The 23774-nt window shown below is 37.7% G+C and overlaps 1 protein-coding gene across 12 annotated transcripts in view; it reads right to left on the reverse strand.

The window, feature by feature from the left end:
- The window catches only part of MYO9B (myosin IXB), a 44888-nt gene that overhangs the window by 12562 nt on the left and 8552 nt on the right, over positions 1-23774 (reverse strand). For 11 of the 12 annotated variants that reach the window (XM_040589869.1, XM_040589867.1, XM_040589868.1 and 8 more), the window contains 21 exons: positions 21820-22713; positions 13809-13903; positions 12066-12128; positions 11842-11941; positions 11593-11693; positions 11240-11369; positions 10675-10764; positions 10321-10437; positions 9903-10037; positions 7798-7919; positions 7055-7196; positions 6593-6788; positions 5965-6040; positions 4232-4342; positions 3112-3151; positions 2441-2563; positions 1935-2015; positions 1618-1728; positions 950-1072; positions 321-470; positions 46-212 (listed from right to left, as the gene is read on the reverse strand). In XM_040589869.1, coding sequence (XP_040445803.1) covers positions 46-212; positions 321-470; positions 950-1072; positions 1618-1728; positions 1935-2015; positions 2441-2563; positions 3112-3151; positions 4232-4342; positions 5965-6040; positions 6593-6788; positions 7055-7196; positions 7798-7919; positions 9903-10037; positions 10321-10437; positions 10675-10764; positions 11240-11369; positions 11593-11693; positions 11842-11941; positions 12066-12128; positions 13809-13903; positions 21820-22656 — 3110 coding nt within the window. In that variant the 5' untranslated portion in view covers positions 22657-22713. The remainder of the gene's footprint in view (positions 1-45; positions 213-320; positions 471-949; positions 1073-1617; positions 1729-1934; positions 2016-2440; positions 2564-3111; positions 3152-4231; positions 4343-5964; positions 6041-6592; positions 6789-7054; positions 7197-7797; positions 7920-9902; positions 10038-10320; positions 10438-10674; positions 10765-11239; positions 11370-11592; positions 11694-11841; positions 11942-12065; positions 12129-13808; positions 13904-21819; positions 22714-23774) is intronic. The other variant, XM_040589870.1, reaches the window with a different exon arrangement.

A 23774-nucleotide genomic window follows, 5' to 3' on the forward strand; every position in this document is an offset into this window, starting at 1 on the left:
GGTTAAAACGCGTGTTTTCCTATCATATTGCTCCTCTTCCTTTACCTCTTACGCTGTAGATGGCCTCTGACCACGGCTTGCAGGAGATAAATCCTCCTCTTCTGCTGAAGGTAGCATTTTCTCTCCCTGTATCCTCGCCATGCTGACTGAATATAAACGGCAGCATTATTCCTCTGCAGTGCCATCCTAACACAACGGGAACGCCAGCAAGCCTAAGAAGGGAGATTTCCACAGTAAGGTTCTAAAGTACTTGAAGGTGGGGAGTGTTATTTGAGAGGGTTTGCTTGTTAGGAAAAGAAGATTGGCAATTCTCAAGATACCTGTAAAACAATGGCTGCCTGCCGTGTTCTGAGAAAGCGTCTCCTTTCTAAAACCATCCTGAGCCAGCTCTGAAGGAGAATGATTTTCCTGATCACTTCTTTGTGTAGTGTATCCTGTAGTATCTGCCGTTCAGCCTCTTTCATAAAAACCTGCTCAGTTAAAGAGAAGCTCATCAGTAAACAGTTAATAGGAGCCTTTCAGCCTCCACTGGAGGTATCTCCACAAGCTAAAAATATGAGAACGGTAATGCTCATTACTGAACCAAACCTTATTAGCTGACAGCACGCCCAAAAAGTAGAAGTCATTTTGTTTTACCAAATTTCAGTGTTTGGATTCTAAAACACACAAACCTTTCTAAATGAAAACATTGACCTGTTTGACAAATGCCAACAGCAACAATTTCCCAAAAGTAATACCTATGTAACACAGAATTGTACTGTATTGCAAGATGACAGGTTGGCATCAAAACCAAGAAGGCAATTACTGATGTATGTGTCAACACTTGCAAGAATTAAAACAGGTACTTTAAATACCAAATGCAGAAAAGAGTAACACCTGTAAATGACCTGCATCAAGTTTTGCAGTGTACTTCAGTATTTCTTACTGGCTTACGGAAAGTTTCACAGACCTTGGTCTTCCCTATTTGATAGTAGTTTTCATCCAGTTTTAGTTTATTCAAATAAACACAAATATCTTCCTTAGAGGCTTTGGCATTTTTGGACAGTAACACCTGAAACTGGTCTATGAATTCCTGTGAAAAGCAGAGAAAGCAAGAGATCAGTTAGAAGGCAACTCACAAGTTTAGAGTTTTAACTTTATTTTAGAAATCTAGTTAAGAAATCTAAGCTATAGGGGTTTGAAAGTATTTATTTATCACTCCAAATTGAGCTATTTTTCCCTGCTCTCTAACATGCAGGCTTCATTCAGCCTCTGGTTAACAGTAAAGATCGTCTATATATGATCTACAAAGCTACACACAAAAAATTTTCCAGAAAGCTAATTCACATAGGGAGACAGTAATGTGCAGCACTGATTGCTTGTTTCCAACACAGCACTCAATGCTTTCCTTCATGCAACAAGTAAAACAACTTGCTGGTGGATGACTCAGACGATAGTTTAGAGAACAAGTTGTTACTATGCAGGCTCTGTTAAAACTACAATGAATTTTTACAATTCATCACAAGCAGTCATTAACTTCATATGAAGAGAAACACAAAAGACTCTGAGGCAATGGATGTTTGTCCAAAAAGAGCAGGTGTTTCTGAAAACATAATCCACCTTCAGTTCCTCACATACCTGGAATGTATATTTGGCACTGTAACCAGATCTTCTGATTCGCACAGTTTCTAGCATGCCAGTGTATCTCAACTGTTGAAGCACCAAGCTTTCATCAAAAAGCATCTCTTTCTGAAACAGATCAGCAGTCAACAGCTAGTAAATGTCTGAAGAGTCCTATTTCTGTCCAGTAGAGAAAGTGTATTCTGTTTTCACACCCTAGTTACCTTTCACTTTCATACAGAATGACAGTGAACAAATTGAAAGGGGGTTATTACAGGGTAAGAAGACTTAGATCCTCAGCAGTCAGTTCAGCTCAACGCTTAAGGCAGTCTTACCTTCTCAGCATTGGAGCGGATGCAACGGATGAAAAATGGCTCAGCTTTACCCAGTGTCTCCAATAACTTATTAAGTGAAGTCTAAAATGAAATATTCAAAGACATTTTTATTCTACAGACAAGAGCATTTTGAGTTGCATTTGACAGCAGTACAGCTTCTTCCTCAGAAATAAGTTTCTCCCATACTGCATAGCAGATCCCTGTATTTGTTTTTACCTTTTCTCAAGGTAACAAAAAGCGGGGTTTGCAAATGCTGTAACAGCAGCACTAGATTTGCACACAAAGATTAGGCTGATTGGCACAGAGAACTAACACATTTCATAGCGTAAGGGTAGTCTCTAAATGCAGCCTAACTTTAATCAAGTAATAAGCCCTACTTCAGTCAAATCCCAAGCATAAGAACCACTTTGTTTTACAGCAAGATCAGCCTAGATCAGACCAGGAAGGTCTGTTCCCATGAGGTTAGGGTGCACCCAGAGGTGTACACCACCACATCAGTCACCTACCTGGAACTGAGCGCTTATGCTAGGGGGTTTCTTCTTTTTGTGTAAGTGCAACAGGGATTTTGTAGTTCGATCATGTAGAGTCATGCTTACTATGAGCTTCAGAGATTTGGAATCCAGTAAGTTCTAGAAGAAAGTTTTTATAATCAACAAAGTGCAAGTCTCTTAACTGAAGGGGAAATATTTCTGTCTGCATCAAAATGAGTAAGAACAAAACCAACTACCTAGAGCTCCACATTCAAGGACATATTACACTTCATGATTATTTCTATTTCAGATTAAAGCATCTTCTAAAGAGTGAAGCTTTTCCACTGCCCCATTCCAAGAGTGTAAGGTGAACAAGGTGAATTACACAATCACTGTGTTTGCCTTCCATGACTTGATTAGTCATGACAATTAGTCAAGACAATGGCTTTATGTATTTAATTAGACTAGAGATGCCATGAACAGATGCCAATTCACAATTTTTGCCCTGTTTGGCAATTCTTATAAAGGTGAACATTTACCCATCCTTTAGGTTGTCAAAAAAGGAAGTTTTAGAGGATAAATGATAACTTTCCTACACTATGAAACAGTATTTTCTGAAGTAAGATCTGCTAATCAAAATGAATGTTCACAGTGCAAAAAAAACCCCAAACAAACCAAGAGAATCTGAATTTACTGAATAACTTTACCTTGGGAATGATCTGCTTTTGTTTGATACCTCTACTTTTCCTGTTAAAATATTAAAGATAATTTAAGAAAAAAAAATACACGTGATTTATGGTTATTTCAGCAAGCCATAAGTTGGTGCAAATTGTGAGGGAAGACGAAGGATAGAAGAAAATTAGCACAACAGTATCAGGGCGAGTTCATGCATGTCTCTTACAAGTGATCAAGGCAAGAAATGCAAACTGCTTTGCAACAAGTTTTGGGGTTTTTTAATAAACTCGGTAGGTATTGGAAACTTTCAAAAGTAGAACATCTTCTCTAAAGTTAAAGCCATCAAGAACTCCACTGTTGTATAGACTATTTTTGAGCAAGTTACTCTTTTTAGCTAACCATACAGTCATTGAACTCTCGTGATAATACTAAGGCATTGTCAAATGAAAATACTTGATTCAGAAGTTATTGCTGCTTGCACCAGAACCCCTATGAAAGTACTTAGCTGCTCACAGAAGGACAACACATACCCCAGCACTCCACTTACATCTGAGATCACCCCCAAAACGTCCTGGGGCACTACACAAACCTCAGACCTAGCTCTCATCCAACAGACAGACAGTGACTTAGAAATGAAAGCTCTCAGACACAGGGCTGTAGTTCACATCCTCCTAATTCTAAGCATGTTAACTCTGTGATGGAAGGCATGTTCCAACTCCATGCCACCCGTTTTACAATTTTTATTATTACACAACGGATCACAGATTGGTTTTCTTACACATGCATAGGTGGGCACACGTAGAGTTTTAACCCAGGGATATACACAACATTAGCAACCTGAATTTCAGGAAACCATTAGTTGTAACTTGTGAGAGATTTCATTGTCAAATGTTTTGCAACAAGCTTGTACTACATACCTGGGTTTTAAAGCAAGTTTGCATGAAAAGTAAATTTAACTTTCTGCTAATGCAATGAAGCAGCAAAGCATTCTGTACAGCCTTTATATTTTCTAGAAGGAATTGTTTTATTCTTAATTGTCTTGTTTAGTTTTTTGCAAAGGCAAACTTGGGACAAGTATATTTTTCATGGACTAGAATAACTGCCTGGTTATTGTTTTACTTCCAAAGCAATACCTAGAGCACCAGAACTCACATGAAGTGGGAGCGGTGTTGAAGTCGACTGAGTGACCGAAGCAGCTTACAGGGATCATCACCCTGCCATGGAAGTCCTTTTATACTTGCGATGATTTGTTCATGCATGTCTCTAAAATGATTCACAGCAAAACAAAGATGGCAAACAAAGATACACAGCCATGAGGGGGGGGGGGGGGGGTGGAAAAAAAGGAGTTAAAAACTCAAGAGGTCCCATCACCAAGTGTGCGCCAAACAGTAGCAGGTCAATCCCAGACTACTTTTTCCTAAGCATGAATGATTCTGATGTCAAGTCAGCACTTGCTACTCTGTCAGTGCCCTAAAATTTAATTAGCAGGGTTTCATACTAAACTTACTCTAATTCTGCTTTTTAAATTCTTGAGCCATCAATTCAGAAAACAGAGGGAAATTTAGAAAAATTTAATTAATGGGCAAGGAGCCTTTTTGTTAAGCTAAGAGGCCTTTTTGGATAGATATAAACTTCTTTATAATCAAACAGTAAATATTTTTATATATAGATTTGACTACTAAAATGAGGCTGCTTAAGCAGACTTACATCAGAAAAAAACAGAAAAAAAATCAGTTAAGAACTGGCTATTACAGGAACACTTGATGAAATCCTGTTTTTCATTTCCATGTCAAACTTCTTCACATGTTTAGCTTTTCAAAGTAAGCCTGGGATAGTCCCTAATTTGTGGCAGATTACATTATTTTAAGCATGCACCGTGCTTGTGAAGTGTTGTGTCTTGGCATAGAACTTACCTTCTTTACTCTCCAGAGAGGCACAAACCAAAAATAACAGAAGCGTAAGAATCACTTCTGACTGTTAGATGCTATTACCATTCTGAGCTGCTCACCCAGGCAGCCACATTATTACAGATGGTTTCTTGTTTCCCTTGGTACCTCTGAACACTTTTGAATATCAAGATTTTATTTCGAGATATCACAAGGCAACAGGTATGTTAAGCTACCACCAATCCTTTCACCTGAATTGTATCTTTAGTTCTTAGGGGCCACAAGTGACAGCAACTGCCCAGGATGAAGTAAGTATAAAGCAGCATGAAGTCCTTACTTTATGTATACTTCATGGCTTCAGTTTTACACGGAGCATGCTCAGAAGGTCAGTCTGTCTGGGAATGTGCCTCCCTGGCCTTTAAGTGTCAGCCTATTTCTACTTGCTTCTTGTTTTCATAAAAAGAAATTATGTCTTCAAAAGCATTTATATTGAAATCCTCAGAACAATCAAATGAGAAATCAAGCATTGAGCAGCTGCAAAAGGAACATGTATAACACCTAAATACTCCATACAAAGGCAAATATGCCTACACAGAGCAATATGTGGAGGCAATTCTGCAGGACTTGCCCTGCCTCCTAATCACGTCATGAGGCTGCAAAAAACATGAGTGCTCCAACGAATCCTTTGGTAACGCAGACTGGCTGCAGAGGAATACACACTGCTAAGAGTAACATATACAAAACATATACAGACAGACAGCTCAAAAACCCTGTGGTAAATGGAAACGAGGCTACGTCACCAAAATTTAGCAGTACTGGGTCTTACATAAGATAGGCTAGAGTATTGTTTTGATAGTATTAAAAAGGCCAAACAAGACAAGACAGAAGAAATAAAACTTGCTATTCTTCTGGAAATATCTAGATGACATTTGATACATGAAAATGCAACTCAGCAATTCAGGTATTTTCCCTTACATGGGTTAAGTATGTGTTTCTCACCGATAAAATTTTTCTACTGGTGTATTTGATCTCTGGAGCTCTCCAAGGGGAACTCTAAGTCCTTGACGTACCACTCCTGTTACGAAATAAACAGTAAGTTGAATTTTGACAAAGATGTGAGCATAATAGAAAAAAAGCCCAACAAAACCACCATCTGTAACAACCAAAATACCTATCCAAGGCCTGGAGTTTTTGTCTAGTAATTCAGTTATTAAGCTAGACCACTTTGTTTCTCAAAACTCGCTACTACTAGAAAGTAAGTTGCAGCTGCTCAGAGCAGCTTTTCAAAATTAGTATTTAACCCTGAATCTCATTTAAACTTCAAGGAGGTCTGAGGAGATCAAAACTAGCGATAAGACGAACATGCATACTAGAACTAGTTATACCTTCCCCAACTTTTACAAATAGGACTTAAAAGTTGGCACAGCCTGCTGGAAATTGTGCACTTATTGGAAGTCTGAGTGATCTCAAGTAAAACAGTGACAATCACTTTAGTGTGTGAATGTCAAGCCATTTTCACAAGTTCACATCTGGATGATAAGGTTTTCCCATAAACTAGTTCTGTCAACAAGCATTAACCAATTTACAGTATTTGAAAGCATTTGCAGAACACTTTTTCATACTGTACCTGCAGTCTTTTGAGCTCTCTGGCGCCCAGCTTCTGCAAAAACAGCCATTGCTTGAATGGCTGCTCGCAGAACTGCCCAACGGAACACAGCTACAGGGTCCATTCCTATCAGCTCCCGAACGTAAGCACTGTCGCTACTTCGTAGTAAAGCAACAATATCTGGTCTCATGTAATCCATGTTTTTCTCTCTGAAATCCTGCAAAACAGGCACATTGAACCACAGGCTCTCAGGAAAGCTGTGTTTTGATCCAAGATATTAATTGCTATTCAAAAGAATTCATTATTCTACACAGTTCTCACTACAGTGAGCATTATCCTACAACAACACCAAATAAATATATTCTGAAGTATATCTGAGGACGCATACAATCCAGCCCATTCCCAGCAAATTTTCTACACCCTGACAAAACCCATCAGAAAGGCAAGGAATTGTTTTTCGTAGCAATCAGATTTATCACCTACTTTTATCTGGTATTTAACTTTCCCAGCAAAGTGTCGAATAATAAAAGCAGGCTCCATCACCGGGGTTCCAACAAAAAACTTGTTCTCCTCATGCTGCTGTTTGAATTTTGCAAGTAGAGTTTGGTTTGTGGCATGTGGAAAACTAGGAATACAAAACAAAAGGAGGTCAGCTGTTTTTCAACTACAGGTATGTAGTTGTTACTGAGGTGCAAGGTGATAGTGAATGACACCTATTGATCCTTGTGGAAAGTATCGTACTGTCCAAGATCCCTACACTGCAAGTCTTACACACCTGCTTCGAATCCTAGAGGTGGGCTTAATTTCTAGACCAAAACCAAACAGCTCCACACACAGAATGTTCTGAGGTTTCCAGTGTACGTCAGCACTTCCTCTCACTTCAACAGTCAAGTTTAGTTAGCATCATATTAACTGTTTACTACATTTGCTGCTTAATGTCCCAAAGACTTATATACATGCATTTTACTTTAAATATAATTCCACTCCACGGTGAAACACAAAAGTGAAAGTTTCTAAGTTTGCTTAAGACAAAGTTCAATTTTAGCATCAATCTCCATCATCACCACACTGGAGTCATTAGAAGCAAACTTGAGTGTAGCTCATAGTCATAAGATGACCCTTCACTTCCCACAACAGTTTAAGAAGTGCTGTATTTCTGTTCCCTTTCACAGTCCTTCCCTCCTCCCTGCCACACATTTTTTGTTCAGAAGACATTTGTTGCTTACTTGCTTTCTTCATCCAGAAGATAGAAGAGGCCAGTGGGCTTCTTGCTGATTAAGTGAATGCAGGCCACATTATCAGTATAGTCAATATTGTGCCAAGTGATCCCTTCACTCTTATATTCCTCCTGTGTAGCTCAAGAAAATTCCCTTATCAGTACAGTGCCCTGACCTTTAATGTCCTGCGGTCTAAGTGCTTAAAAGACATCCTTGAAAGCTATGGCAAGTTGTATTTGTTAGTTCAGGCAGCAGAAACAAAAATAAGGAAGATATCTATAAATAAGAACAGAACAGCAGGCATATTGGGTCAGATCAAAGGTCCACCTAGGCAGGTCACTTAACAGCAGATGCTTGGGGTGAAACTATTTAAAAACCAAATCAGTGAGAAGAATGTTTTGCTGTGCTTTCTCAGCAACCAGCAGCCTATGACCTTGCAGTTAAACCTCACATCTACATCATTGCATTAAAACCCTATGTAGACATATATTGGAGGAATTTAAGTCTATTTTTCTCTTCCATAGTTCTTGTATTACAGGTAATGACAACTATTTAGCCTCAAGTTCCAAAATTTCCAAATTGCACTGTCAGACAAAATAACAGAAGTTTCAAAACAGGCAGTTAAGCTGTATACATCAGCATCAGAACTTCCCTAAGGAAGCACTGCATATCGCTTAGGTTCAGAAAATGTGGCACACTCTGACAAAGAGAACGTGAAGCTCTTCTGCTGAAATAACAATGCATCAAATGACAGGACAAGCTTCCCATTAAGATATGGAACCAAAACATCAGTTTTTTTAAATGCTGTTAATGCCCACAGAAAAAAATTGCTAATGATAAGGTACTAACGTAAAAAAAAAAGTTGCACAGAGAATTAGCTAAATAAGTTTTATGTTTAACAAAAGACAAAGAACACCTCTCACTGTCCCAGATGATAATAAGAAATGGATTATTTTTAAGTAGGTAGAATTCAGTCTGCCTAATGACAGACTGCTCAGTGTGCACGCCACATTACAGAGCTGAAACGCCATTTTCCACAGACAAAGTCTTTCTTTAAAAAGATATAGAGATCCCACCCCTGAGGGCTCTCAAGCTGCAAGAGATACAGGAAATGGGTCATTCAAGGATTAAGGTTTTTTGGGAAAATGGCATTAGAAAAAAGAAAACAATGTGACTATTTACTCTAGTTAGCCAGAATAGTCACTTCTGTTATAAGTTACAAAACAGGGACCTCAACATTATGTTTACATACGAAGTTTTTATGTTTGGTAATTTTCTTCTCTTTAAAATGCTTGTTTAGTTATTTATAGGTTGTTGACAAAATACCACATACTACAAAGTGACTTCTTTCTTCCAGCAGAGTGAACCAAGAACAACGCTTTAGCACAAACCAGAAAAAAAATAATCCATGTCTAGAACAAAAAAAACCCCTAAACCTCTGCCTAAAACCAGGATCTGTTAGCTCTTGCAGCACTCAAAGACCTCTGTAAGAGGATGATACCATCTAAAAATTAGTAAATCAACATACAACAGTAACATCAGGATTTCAGAACTACTGCCAGTATCAACATACAGTTGCATCCCCTAAATGCAGTCAGGTAGAAGAAGCAACAAAGACCAGTTATTAATTATTTACAAACTGACAAAAAGAAGAGAAACTGTTTTCCCACCACTAAACCAAAACAAAATCTTGAAAACCACCCCTCCTATCATTAAAAAAACAACCAAACAACTGCCCCCTCCTCAATGCCCCCTCCTGAAACAAACACCTCACCTACAGACTTTCAAACTCAAAGTTTACAGTTTTCATCTGACTTCTGTCAGGGATGCCTGAATGCCTTTTTAGTTTACTGCAGTCAAACAGAAACTTGATGCTAGCCCTCTGAAGAAAGGCCTCGCAATCATTAGTTTATGTAGAGCACTAAATACAGCGAAGCTACAACCTTAAATAATAACAAGCAATGATAAAACATTAAAAAAAATAAGGCTTTCAGAAATACATTCAAGCAGTTACAAAAATTATGCCATGGGGTTTTGCAGAACAGTGGCTAAATTTGCATAATATATGAGCACTTGATAAAAAAAAGTTTGTTTCAGCAACTCTAATTTCTTACCTGTTCTAATTTGAAAATATGCTGGTTGAAATAATACTGAAGCTGCTCATTTGCGTAATTAATACAGAACTGTTCAAAACTGTTGGTTTCAAAGTCTTCAAATCCAAAAATATCAAGTACACCAATGGACAAACACTAAAAGCAGATGTGGAAATCTAGTTAAGCAATCTCATACAGCAACTTAACCCACAACAGCTAACCATTACAAAAAGCACTGTAGTGTACGCTAATAGATTTTGAATATTTAACAGTTATGTCTGTCGTGAAAACAGACATGATTAAATAATACAAGACATTTACCATGGACTTCAAAAGAATCTAAATTTTTTCCAGATATCTGAACATGTAATCTATAGCATTTTCTGTTAGCTCTAAATAAACAACTTTGTAGAAAGACTTGTTTTTGCGAGAAACTCACTGCAACAGATTCCTCAACGTCCTTCTTATTAAGGAGAGCATGATTAATTCGCAGAACAATCCAGTCAAACAGAGCACTGTATAAGGACTTTGCCATTGAATCTCGAGCTGTTATTGCCTGCAGATGAAACAATGTTCAGAACTTTGTTTCAAAAAAAGGATTTTACTTCAGACTAGTGTCACTCAAAGGTTACAATCCTAGCAGACAATAAAACGAAAGTTTTCCTTTAATGTTAACTCCTAACTTTCCAGACTTCCCTTGCTAAATGTAAAGTGTACCTTTAGCATTTTTTTTATCCAAAAAAAGTAAGTTTCAGTTATTTAAAAATCATTCTACTAGTGTTCTTTTACTCACCTCATTGAGACTATATGGCAGAATAAGCTTATCATTAGAAGTCACAGTTTTTCTTTTCGTTAGCACTTCTACTAGAATTTCTCGTTTAACCTTCAACACAAGCAAGACCAAGAGTTACTGTCACCCTCAAACTTCTCAATGAGTAACTTGATAGCAATGGTGGACATACAATTTCCTCAGAGAAGCCCAAGCCCTTTGACAACAGCTACATTTATCATTCATCAATAGCTTTACAAGCTCTTCAGCTTCTTCAAATTATTCTCAGCTTAGATTCATTCAGATGTTTCCCTATGGCAGCAAACACTTCTACACTAAATTTATTCTGGCTCAGCTCTACGATTAGCAAGTAAGCAAATTCTATTTCCATGCTATGGGTTATATTCCATCCCTAACCCAAATAATTTCACCAATTGCATCCGTTTCCCCTCCCATAAGATAAATGTGGAAGTATCATAAACCAGACCTACACATAGCAAACTGGGCAACAAGATATTCAAGTAAAATGCTGAGGCAGAGCATGGCAAAAAGGTGTATCAAACATTACAGCTAAAGAGAAATACTCTACTTTTAAAAGCTGGGAAAGAATGTCCAACACTTCAGGAGGTCCTACTTCCAACCCTTCATCACGACCTGTAGCTTTCTTCTTGTATGTAACATTGCCCAAATAAAGAATAGCTGAAAGTATTGAAAAAATCCTAAGGAAGAAAAAAAGAATTTTATAAGAATTGTTCTTACGAGTTCATTATAACAGATTAGCAGACCTCAATCTATATTCAAGAATTTGTCTGTAAGCCCTCAAATACTCAGCTCTGCTTGCTTTCTACCGGACTAAATGAAATCCCAACACACATACAGTTTATTGCAATTCATGAACATCACCTAGCTATCAGCAGCAAAAGCTTAAAGGATTGTACTTACTGTTTTTTTGTTGCTGAAAGGAAGCCAACCATCTCCATGGCTTGTTTTAATCTTTCAAAGTCATGTCGGAGATCTTCCCCATCTTCAATTTTCAAGTTATGCTGTGAAGAGAAATTCATAATTAAAAGCAAAGAAAGAATCCCAAACATCACAAGAAAACAAGTAAAATCTCTTCTTCTTTCTTTCATCTTTAACACAACAGACAGACAACACTTACCAATGCATTGGTAAATCCCTGTCACACATTACCTGATTGAGGTAGAAATAATCTTCAGGTTGCTTGAGGTGAAATTCTTTACGTTCTTCCTCATTGACTCCAAGTAGCAAATAATAAAAGACATGGTAGTTCCTAAAAAGTCAATACATTTATCTTTCATGAAAACATAAAGATTTTCTTTTATTCTATATACCTTAGATGCTCTAAAACTCTTGCATTGATTATAATTGTGTTAGTAAACTGTATTATCTCTTACCTTTCATCTTTTTCTTGAGAAACCAGGCGAGATTTTTCAAGCAGGTATTTTTCAACAACAGCCCTGAAAAGCCACAAAAAATTAAAAAAGCATGAAGGCAAAGGCAAAGATCTCACAAAACGGAGAGCAACTGCCAAGAGAATTCAAATAATGAAATGTGCACTAGAATATACGAGAGAACAGCTTAGTCACTATCTTAAATCTAAAACAAGAATTTCCGTATGCACTACGTTGTAAGTGGAACAAAGAGAAATACCTAACACCTATCTTCAGTACTTGGTTTTAGTAGACATAACTGGAAAAAAGGCAGACGAAGCTAGAAAAGTGCTGATGAAAAATTGAAAGCAGAAACAAGATACGCAGAGTGTTAACAATATGTTATCTACTCTGAGATTAACAGTTATCTGACATGGAATGCCAAGACTACAAAGCTCCAATAATACACTGGATCACTCTCTGATTCTCAATCTAACCAATTTGCTAGATTTTTATGACAGTACATCTCAGCCTGAAATAGAAGCCAGCCAGATAGAAACCCCCTTACAGTTTGACAAAGTCACCTCCTAAATTATTATCTAAACTCCTTGACACGGGATACAGCGAATAAGGTCAAAGTTTGAGCAGAGTTTTTCTTGTGCTGAAGACAAAAAAAATGTATTCAAATTGTACCAATCTCCTGAGCTTGTGCGACTGTTTGAAAAAATGCCAATTTTGTTCAGAGTAACACTCAAAGCAAATGTTGTACAGAGTTCGCAGGCATTTATATTGTTGCCATTTTGTAAACTGCGAACACAGACAAGATCCAAAGGAAAGACACACTGGAGCACAGAAGTCAGTGACAGCTAGTGACACTCCATAGTGCAGCAAGCTTCAGCTTCAGGCAGAATTCCACACCAATATTACGTATTATGTCATTGCACCAAAACTAGCACAGGTACATCATGAAAACACATGTGACATACTCCTGTGAATTTTGCAGATACAAACGTTAAAAATTTAAGATGCATTTTACAAAGCAAGATCTGACAGAAATTATTTTGGGGCATGATGTTACACAAGTAAATATGCAAGTATTTGCACACAAATTCCTTATATCACAGAAAATTTCTGGACATTTTTCACCTGAAGTGAAAGTGCCAACTACTAAAGAAGAGCGAAGCGTAGCCTCTGATTAATGTTGAGGGACTACAGTAATATGACATTATAGCACCTACTATGGGATAAAAAAATATAAATAGAATTCTAAGACTCAGCTGTGACTATCATATATTAAAAAAAAATGAAGGCACAGAATATTTCATGTCTGACCTTCAGATAGAAGCACACAATTTCAATTAAGTAAAATCATAATTTTATAGTCACCTTTATCTCTGTAATAATGTTTAAATTGTATCTTTAAAATGGCTTCCTCAAATCTATTTCACTCCTCATAAAAATTCAGATCTTGTTTTTAATTGCAAAATGGAGAGGACAATGGGCATTATGAAAAAAAGCCTTCACTTAACATGAGGGTAATGGTGCAGCAGCAGTCAAATTCTTAACCTGATATAGTTGTACAGCAAGGTAAGAATATGACGCATCACCTGATCACTCCACAAAGCTAGTTAAGAGTCTTGAAACTCCACAGTGGCAAGCTATTCTCACATGAGAAGAGCCTCAGTAAGGCAGCATTTTATATGCAACAGTTTTCATCAATTCCTAAAAGCAGCAATCAACTCCAGAACCACCTCATACTGTACTTACCCTCGGACAATACCATTCTCTAAATAGTTGACTTGAATAAACTTTCCAAAACGACTGGAGTTATTGTTATGTGCTGTTTTTGCATTTCCAAATGCCTGTAATGAAATAAAATGAGTTAATTTCCAATTAAACGAAATATGCCAACACATAGCTTTTCAAGCTCTTTTGTTCATTGTTCATTGTCCTGTTAGCTTGCAGCACAAACTTGAAATACCATGGAACTAGCACCAAAAAGGCAGCTGAGGAAGCCTCTGCTGTTCCTTGCAGATCTATATACATTTATTATTTGCCCCATGCAATAATATTTGAGGGACTGAGAAAGGGGAATAACACATTTAGATATTTCTAAGATATATCTACAGGAATATAAATATATCTTTCACCTATCTACAGGAAAGGTAATCACAGCACAAACCAGCCTGAATCACTAACAGTTATGACCTTAGAGAGGATATTTAGTAGGAAGACGACAGCACAGTTACCATGAAACAGCCTCTTCCATAGAAAAGCTACAAACTACATCCTATTCCCTACTGTACTGCTCCCACTCAAAAATTTCACAATAAACATAATTTTTCTTTAAGTGAGAATAGAACATTAAGGTCTTGTGCATAAAGTTAGCACATTAATTTTCAAAGTTCTGTATTCAAAAAACAGGAACAAGACAAACAGAAAACCTTCCGTTTACAGAACCATGTCATACTCCAGCTTACTTCACTCACGGCACTGCAAAATGTAGTTTCATTACGAGGTGTTAGGGAAAGGGAAAACCCAGGTATGGCAGAAATCCTAACTGTGCATCTTTAATACTCCTGCCTGTGTCACAAGCTTTCTGATAGTTGCTAGTGCACATATAACACAAAATATCCTCTGCATGAGCCACACTTAAGAACTGTAAAGATAATTTATTACATCTAAAAGTCCAGTAGAATTAGTAAATGGGAATGCCCTTAACTTTTATCAACTCTTAACTATGTGTTCTCAGGTAAAGAGAAACTTGTCATCCTTTTAACACGCAGGAAGCAATCCAGCATTACAGAGAAGAAACCCTGTGTAAAATGCAGTGTATTTTTCCAAACAATCGCTCCGTGTAGACTATCAACAGCAATTCCTGCCACAGATACTTCCTCTTAAAGCTCCAAGCAATTAAGGCCTCCATTAGGAAATCCGCCCCCCCTAATATAGAACATTTGTGGAATGATTTCACAAAAATGCTACCCTCTTCCTCCACATATGCATCCGGAGAATGATGGACATGTGAATACTGTACATGTTTATACATAAAACTTGCCCATTATGGTGTATATCCTAGGGGAGTAATATTTTCATGATGGTCATATTGTCTGTATATTGAAACCCTTACCTTTTGTTTTAGTTTTTTTTTCGAACTACCTTAAGGGTTGCAGCTGCACTGCAGCATGACACCTGGATCACTATTTCCAAAATAGGTTCTCAAAGCTCTCCTACAAGTAGATTTCCACTGCCAGCTGCCTACCGTTCAAAGAATCCAAGAAGCTTCTTATAAACTAGGAGAATGTCCATAATTTTTCAGACAACTGTTATTTCTGACCTGAAAGAATAAGCTAAAGGAGCTTTTCCTGTGCAGGGTGAAAACCCACAGTGTGATTCTGCTGTAACTTCAGAAAAGTGAAGGGGTTTCTAAAGAGAGGATTTGTGTCCAGCAGTGCTTATAAATGACTGAGGCTGAGTTCAGCCTTCTAATTTCTAGAGACTGTGCTACATGTGTTATAATGCAAACAGCATCCCCACTCAAGATTTTTCAAAGTAAGCATTGACCAGAATCATCAGTATCTTTTTGTAGCTACTATCCAACAAGTTATGGCCCAAATTATTTTTTTTTAGATCTCATTTTACATACACATGCATGTTAATGCAGGCAATACAATCCAGATCAACTCCTTACAGCTACCAAACACCACCAAATGAAAAGGGGTAGTCAAGTAACATCAGCACAGCAAACTGTCTGATTCATAAATCAAAAAAACCCTACTCTCCCACCAACAGTGGCTCAGCTGTGGCTCACTGAAGAACACCATCCAACTTCCTATTTAGTGTACTAAGAAATCTGTCATAGTCATGTTTGCCAGGCTGTAGAACAGTGGACTTGAAAACTGATTTCAGAAAACCTTCTTTTTAGGTTTTCTAACTTAAGTCACCAGTTAACTATCAGTTTACCAGTTATAGTTAAGAAACCAAAACACAGTATAGCTAGATTTGCCACATTGTTTTCTAATAATAAAAATTTTGGCATTACAGAGTTAAGAAATCCCATAACCCGGGCTTCCTGAAAAACTTTTCTTAGTGATTACTCATGTAAGCAATGAATACAGTTTAAAACTAAAAGCTCTTATGATCTCATGTGTCTGGTATTTAGTCAAAGCGTACAGCAAATTCTTAAAAGCTGATCTAATAATACCAGTTTTTAGGAAAGTTTTCATGTATTGAATGGTTTTCTCATACGAGCCTTTAACATTTAGAACTTTTTAAAGAGCATTCCAAGTCGCTTAACATTTTGGGTGTGGATTGTTATTTTTTTGGTAACATTTAACTTTAGTCTCTAATCGCTGCTACCATATCCTTCAATATACTTTGATGAGTTAACTATGTAAGATGTGACATCCCTGCCTAAAATCAGAAAGGTGCAAAAATTTGAAATGTTAAATATTTCTGTACTTAGCAGTTAGATTTCTTTAACCTACTGTACCTTTATCCTAAAAAAAAAAAAAAAAAAAAGTATTACAGATAAGAATTAAGCTCCCACATTACCTAGCCACTGCTCTGCACAGAAAGCATCCTTCACAGCTACTTCTAGCCAGGCACTCTATATACATAGCTCAAATTCAACTGAAATAGCTCCCTGTTTTGCCTTTGCAGGGAGCCACCCAGGCCTTTAAAAAATCAATTCAGAAGATGTGAGGGGACAGGAGATAATTTCAGCTAAAGAGAAATACTCATTTATATATAGCAAATCCGTTTACTGCTTTCCCTTGTGAGTCCATGAGGAGAAATATAAAAAAATGAAAAACTAAAACTAAATCTCTCCAATGCAAGAACACCAGCTAAACAAAAAAGAGGACGAGCCAAAAATAGCAGACCAAGGCCAACAGGAATCAGAGTTGGGATAGCCTATTCCGGGAGCCAGGAAGTCATCCAACCCATCCTCTTACCTTGGCATGTAGGAGGCATAAACTGGAGCCTGCTGCTCAAAACTCCTGCAACAATGACACTTTAAAAGCATTCAGAAAAATGCTAAATTCTCCTTTTATTTACTGTAAAAAGAAAACCCCAAACCACACACACGCTCCTATCATCTATCTCAGGAACACAACTAAAAAACTCACTTAATTCCTTCATAAGAATTACCATATTGTGAAAAAGCTATCAGAGTTTCTATGGCAGAACCATCACTGCACAGACTAATCTTTTAATGTGCCAAATGACATAAAAGACTCAAATTACACACCCTGGAAGAGGAAATGACAGCTTCAGAGTTGAACTCAGTTTAGTAGTGGTCTTCACGCTGCAAAATATCCACTCATCGACACAGAATTGCAGTGTTCTGGAAAATTTTGCAACTCTGCATGCTGTATGTACTGGGGAAGTCCATGCTATCCACATAAGACTGTACAAAGGACAAGGTGATTTCCCCGCCCCCCCCCCCCCCCCCCCCCCCGAGATGCATGCAGCAGGGAAAAGCATGCAACAACACACTTCTACCAAAAAAATCTAGTAACATCCAACCAAATGGAAAAAGGAAGTTCCATTCCCCCTCTGATTATGATTCTTAAAACAAACACATGCAGATAATAGCCTCAAAACAACTACTTTCCCTTAAATAGAACAGACTACACCCACTAAATATATATGTAGACTTTTACAGTGAATACAAATGAAGACCAGAGTTGAAATACCATTCAGCTTAAGTCTGTCATATACCAAAACCACAAGCACAATGGGACTGTAATAAAGAAAACAGAGCTGACAGCAAATTGCTTTACTCCGTAGAATGGTAAAGCATTAAAAGTTTAATTTCTACAATGAAGTGTAACAAGCTTTTTAGTATGCTGAGTTTTAGGAAACCTAATCTCCCCACCCACCTGATTGTGCTGTCAATAGTAATTCATTCATATTTACAACTGCCTTCTGTAGAAGGCCACTTAACGAATACTTCCAATTTCCATTTTATCTGGGCCTGAATTCTTTCCAAAGGATGGTTCAGTGCCATTAAGAAATCTTCAAGAACATATCCAAACGGAAATAAGGACTGCTTTTCAAAATAATACATGAAAAAGTTACGACAACTCCAGTATCGCCACATCTGTCTCACCTCTCCTAAGCTTCCATTTCAGAGGGAAATGAACTTTCAGCACACTAAGAAAGTAACTTCTGTAATAAACCCAGGATGCTAAGGGCTACAATTTAACAGACCAAGCCAACAGCAGCTTTGCTGCCAGAAGAGGAAGCTCCAATTCCCTCTTACTATGTCCCTTGCCGGATGCTCCCATCCAATCCTCGCTCAATTTCCTACCACTTCACTAATTAATCAGCTTGAAGAATCTGGTAAGTTAACTTTAGGCTCTAAAATAAGTTTAGAGTCTTAGACTGCACACCATGCATTTTATATCAGAAACATGCATTTTAAGCCATTTCCCTGATGAAAGGAAAATACAAATTTGGAAATTTCTTAGGTGTGTACAGAAAGATTTAATTCTCTTGTTCAAGGCTCTATGAGATAAAGATTTGATTCAGTTCCCAATATGACCATAATAATAGTTCCCAAACGTAAAATCCTTTTTAGGATTTCAACTGTAAGTAAACTGAACTTAAAAGTCAATACAAGAAGGCAAAACTCCAAGTCAGGGAACTATAATTGCTAAATTTAGAAGAGGATGAAAAAGTCAGGAGTATCTTAAAACAAAGCCTATCTTTAACTTCCTACCACTTTTAAAGAAATCTTCACTAGACATGATTTACGTTATCCTGGAGCAACAATTAAAAAGAAAAATAAAACCTGAGAGCAATTCCTACCCAGCTAAGGCAACTGTGTATCTCACGAACTGTTAAAAATCAGCACAAAGAATGCTGAAGCATCACTGCCCCAATGGAAGCAGCCAGCCTTTCAGATTCTTTTTCTCTAGAAAGCTGCAAGCAGTGCCAAATGGCGGCAGCAGCAGCGCAAGGTACCTCCACTTATTAGATCCCCAACAAGGAATCTCATAAACAGCTCAGACTCTGGTGCTGAGATTCAGCAACAAGCGTCTGAGGATCAGAAACTAACCCATTACTAGGTTTCCTTTCACTAGTGCATGTGACAGCAACTGTGCTAGTACCGTATTTAATTTTTAACTATGCTGCCAACGTATCATGTATTTCATCAGACAACATCTAAGGTCAAACTCCCTTTCACAGTACAGCTACAACTCCATTCTTCGAAGTCTAGAAATTGTGAACAAGGAGCTCAAATACTGACAACAGTTTATCTGCAAACCACAGATTTGAACAGACATTAGTTGGCCAACACAGAAACAGGATTCAGTAAGACACAGGTTTCCAAGTTAACCAAGTATGAAATGATAAAATTATAAATCCACCTCCATAACACACTAATAGTGCTCACTTCTCTGTGCTAGAAGTGTTCACTCTAACTCCTTGAACTTTTACAAAAGGTCAGCCTATAAACAGGCACATTTTACTTAGGTGTCAGAAAAACAAGAGGTCACTAAAAAGGGGAAGTCCTGAGCCAAAATGCAACCAATTTCTACATCATAAAAGTCAGGGAAACAGACTTCAGTCAAGAGTACATTCTCATCTTTCATGAAGACTCAGAATAAAACTTCAAAATTAAACAGAACATTCTCAACTAGTTTAGGCACACTACAAAAACCATTCATGCAAAAAATCCCCTTGAAATATCTATTTAAGAAAAATTCCCTTGTACCACTTTAGTTCCCTTAAGTAAAAACCCAAATGAGTCACCACAGTTGGATTTAGAAGTGACCAATGCTAGCAGAAGATCCTGTTGCCAGTTTAACTTCCACAAAGCAAAGTAAGCTTTCCATGCATTCCTGCCCGAGACCAAGATCTGACTTGGGTATTTTTTAAAGTTACACTTAGTGACTAGAATTGCACAAGAGCATCCATATTGGGAAACATGGAAGCTTCACTGTTGGTTGAATCCACTCTGCTGTAGCCAAAGTAAGATAACTTGATTTTGCTTCTCTATGTTCCATAGGTATGTAAACCTAACATTGCATCACTTTTGGACGTAAAGTTCCGTGAACAGAGAAGTATAATCCCATTACTGTAAGTCAAGTTGTGCCAAAATCACAGGTAGCCCAGTGATTTATTTCAACTTGGACAAATCTTAGCTTCTGCAAGTTTCGAAAAGGTTTCTTTCTCTATTATTAACAGACTTGAAATTATGCTTTTAATACAAATCCCAATATATTCAATTCTGAAAGACGTTTTTGGTTTCAGATGTTCCTATATTTTTTACATTTAGTTGGCAAATTTCTTCATCTTTCACAATATTTGGGAGGTCAAGCTTACACTGAATCCATTTGTGACTGCGGAACACCCTCAAAGTAGAGGTTTCTCTGAGAATTTCAGAAAAGAGCCTCACATTTCAGATGAGATGTACTCCAACAGCCATGTTATAATCTAACTGGCAAGTTTGCAAGCTAAGCTTTCAATTGATCAACAAATTTCTAGCTAGCAAGGCTATTTTCTAAATGCTCAATGGGACATCTGAAGAAGTTGGTTACTTGTGATGACCCAGACATAGGCAACATCTACCTGTGACACCAGCAAAGTTATTAATTTTGACTACAGGGATATGCGCATTTCTCATGCAATGGACATACTGCAAGACAAGATTTTATATCTCTATCTGGTTTGACACAGCTGTTACCACATCTGGTAGACTAGGATCTGAAAGAGTTAATTTTATCAAAGACAGAAAGATCAGCTGATCAAACAGTGCTTTCCACAGTGACCCCTTCCTGTTTTCTGTTTAGAACTGCAAACTTGAGCTCCAGCAACCAACAAACCTCAAACAATTTTACTTCTTCTTTCAAGCAACAGAAGGCAAGGCAAAAAAGAACTTGCATACACTCCTCATTCTTTACAGAACAGCTTTCAAATCACACTTATAAATGTAACACATTTTAAAGCTTAACTTCATTGCTTTTCCACATTTTATCTAAAAGTTTTAAAAAGCTTAATTTTCTTATTTTAACGAAAGCATTTTACACTTGAGACTATTTAAACCTAAAAACTACAATGGCCATGTTCAAGCTTCTTGCTGTTGCAGATTTTATTATGGGTGACCATTACATCCATCCAAGCTTTCAGAGTTTTTCCTTTCAGACAACAGAGTCTTAAGTCTAAGAGATCAGTTTAAGTTTGTCCTGCTGTTACCTAATGCAAGATCAGCTGTACCCACTCCTCACGTGTTTAGTTTTGCTTTCTGTTGGAAACACTGCAGTAACTAAAATCCAAAACAGACTCATACTTTCTCCCCAACTAACAATGTTGCTCTCTTCAAAACAATTGTAGAAAGGAAATAACTCCCTCAAAAAGTGAGTTCATAAAAATGCTACAGAACATGCTTATGCACAAAGGCACAGTTACATTAAGCAGTTAACATTTCAGTGGAACAATCTTCTTATGAAAACATTTACTTGCAATTTGACTCAAATGCCATCAAAACTTTAAAACGAAAACACAGGTAACCTCTGTCCCAGAATATTAGCATTTGGTGGTGGAAAGTTAAGTTAAATATAAATTAAAAGCAACAGGAAGTCAACTGAATGGAAGGATGAATTAAGGAAAATCAATTAGAAGCAATCAAGCAACACATTCAAACACCAATGCAGCCCAGTCATATTTAAAGCCTAAACCAAGCAGGTGATTCTCAAAAGTAGTATTCAACAAAAGTTATTTAAGTTATCAAGAAATTTCATGGAAGGCTATTTTAGCACAAATTTACCTCCAGAACTGGTCCAGCTCCTAGAATAGTTCTCTCCACACCACTTGCGTACCCTTTCTGGCTCAGTGCCGTGAGGCAGTGAATTAAGAAGTTTGTGCTTTGAGTTTTCCCAGACCCACTTTCACCTGATATAACTATGCACTGATTAACATGTTTTTTAAGCATTGTGTGATAAGCCACATCAGCAATGGCAAAAATATGAGGCTCCAACTTCCCAAGCTGATGATTCTCATACATCTTGACATATTTAGGATTATAAATGGGCAAGAACTTGAAGGGATTAATCGCAATCAGAATACTTCCTGCGTAAGTATAAATTTTGTGTTTTAGAAAGCGGCATTTGAGATTCTCTAGGAGCGTTGTCTCTGTTAGGTTGGGGAGATTGCACAAGTCATCAAAGTCCTCCTGATGCCATGGAAGAAAACCCCTTTCAACCAATCGCCGAGCATCCGTCTCCTTGGAAAGTAATTGCATCTGGACATATTTGATGGTCCCATCAGTGTTCCTTTCTTGCAAAAGAAAGTAGTACCCATCCTTTTGTGGATGTTCATCCTGAGCACGACGAGGCCAAAGTAAAACCCTATGAACAGGAGAATCATTTATATCAAGTACCCATTCTTCACCACCTGATTCTTTTACTTCCACAAGCACATAATGTTTTGAGACATCCAAGTTTAAGATATTAATCACATCCTTTATGACATCCGAAGATGTGCTGTCCTTGGTTGCTGTCACTTTGCAGCAGGGAGCACTTTCTGTTGAGAGTTGGGGGTATATATCAAGATTATATGCTGCCTTTCCCTGGGAAACTGCACTGTCAGCATCCTTTAAACTCATTCTGTCCCCAAATGGGCTTCAGACTTCTACCCCTGCTTAATATGCAGGGCCCATCATCTGGAAGAAAAAAAAGCAGAAGAAAAAAGAAAAAAAGTGTTAAAAAAAAAAATGTGTATAAGAGGTATTAGGGCAAGGTATTTTCTGGAGAAGAGAATAAACATATTGAATTGTCCAATTACTAAAGAACAAATGCACTATTTATGCACATCAGTGATACTATTTCAAACAGTCTGCTCAACCTATCCCATGGAACAGACAGCTGTCACAACCCCCACCTTTTTTTCACTTTTCCTTCTATTTCCATGCCATCCCTTCCTCCCTGTTAGGGCAGCACAAGCATTCATACAGTTGGAAAGCAAACTGAACTGGGATAAATGTCCAAATTGAAACTTCTTTGTTTCCCCAGGTTAGTTTTAACCCAGATAATTTCCATAACCTGGTTCATTGTATGGCTATTCATCCTCCCACACAAACCCTCCCTTAAAGCTGCACCAGCAACTTGAGGTAAAAATAGGGTTTGATCACTTCTCAAATCAGCAGTGACAGTTTAGAGCAGCCATGAACTATTTCAGAAGGAACAGTGCCCAGGTGTGAGGAGGAAGATGGTTCTAACACTGAGATCCACATGGTTTTTTTTGTTTCTCCCAAGTGACCTCTTTCCTTGAAAGGTACAAGACAGGTACACTACCCCACTCAGCTTTAAGGAAAGTGCTTATAGCTGACCAGTGCAAACATTGCTGTCAACTCCTCCTAATCACCATAGTGATTTCTTGAACATGCGTAATTTACTCAGAAAACAGACTGCTAAATTCACTTGACTGAACCACATCCTTACTACAGAAAGGTTTGAATGTGCTTTTTATCTTCCATCTTAGGCAGCAAAGTAAAATTAAGTCTTACTGCAACTTCTTTTCAGTTCAGCTACAGGATCCCAAAAACCACTTAATTCACAAGCCCTTATACCTGTTGCATTAACTCTTTCCTCACTGGATTTCAGGAACCTCATGCATGAGTCTCCCCCAGAAAATAATCATTCTGATTGCTTTTTCCTCCTTTCACCCTTGATGCAGGCCAGCAATCCAGCTTCAGCCTAACATCAACCTCACAGAAGTCAATCT

This window comes from Falco naumanni, chromosome 4, assembly GCF_017639655.2.
Source record: "Falco naumanni isolate bFalNau1 chromosome 4, bFalNau1.pat, whole genome shotgun sequence".
Lineage (NCBI taxonomy): Eukaryota > Metazoa > Chordata > Aves > Falconiformes > Falconidae > Falco > Falco naumanni.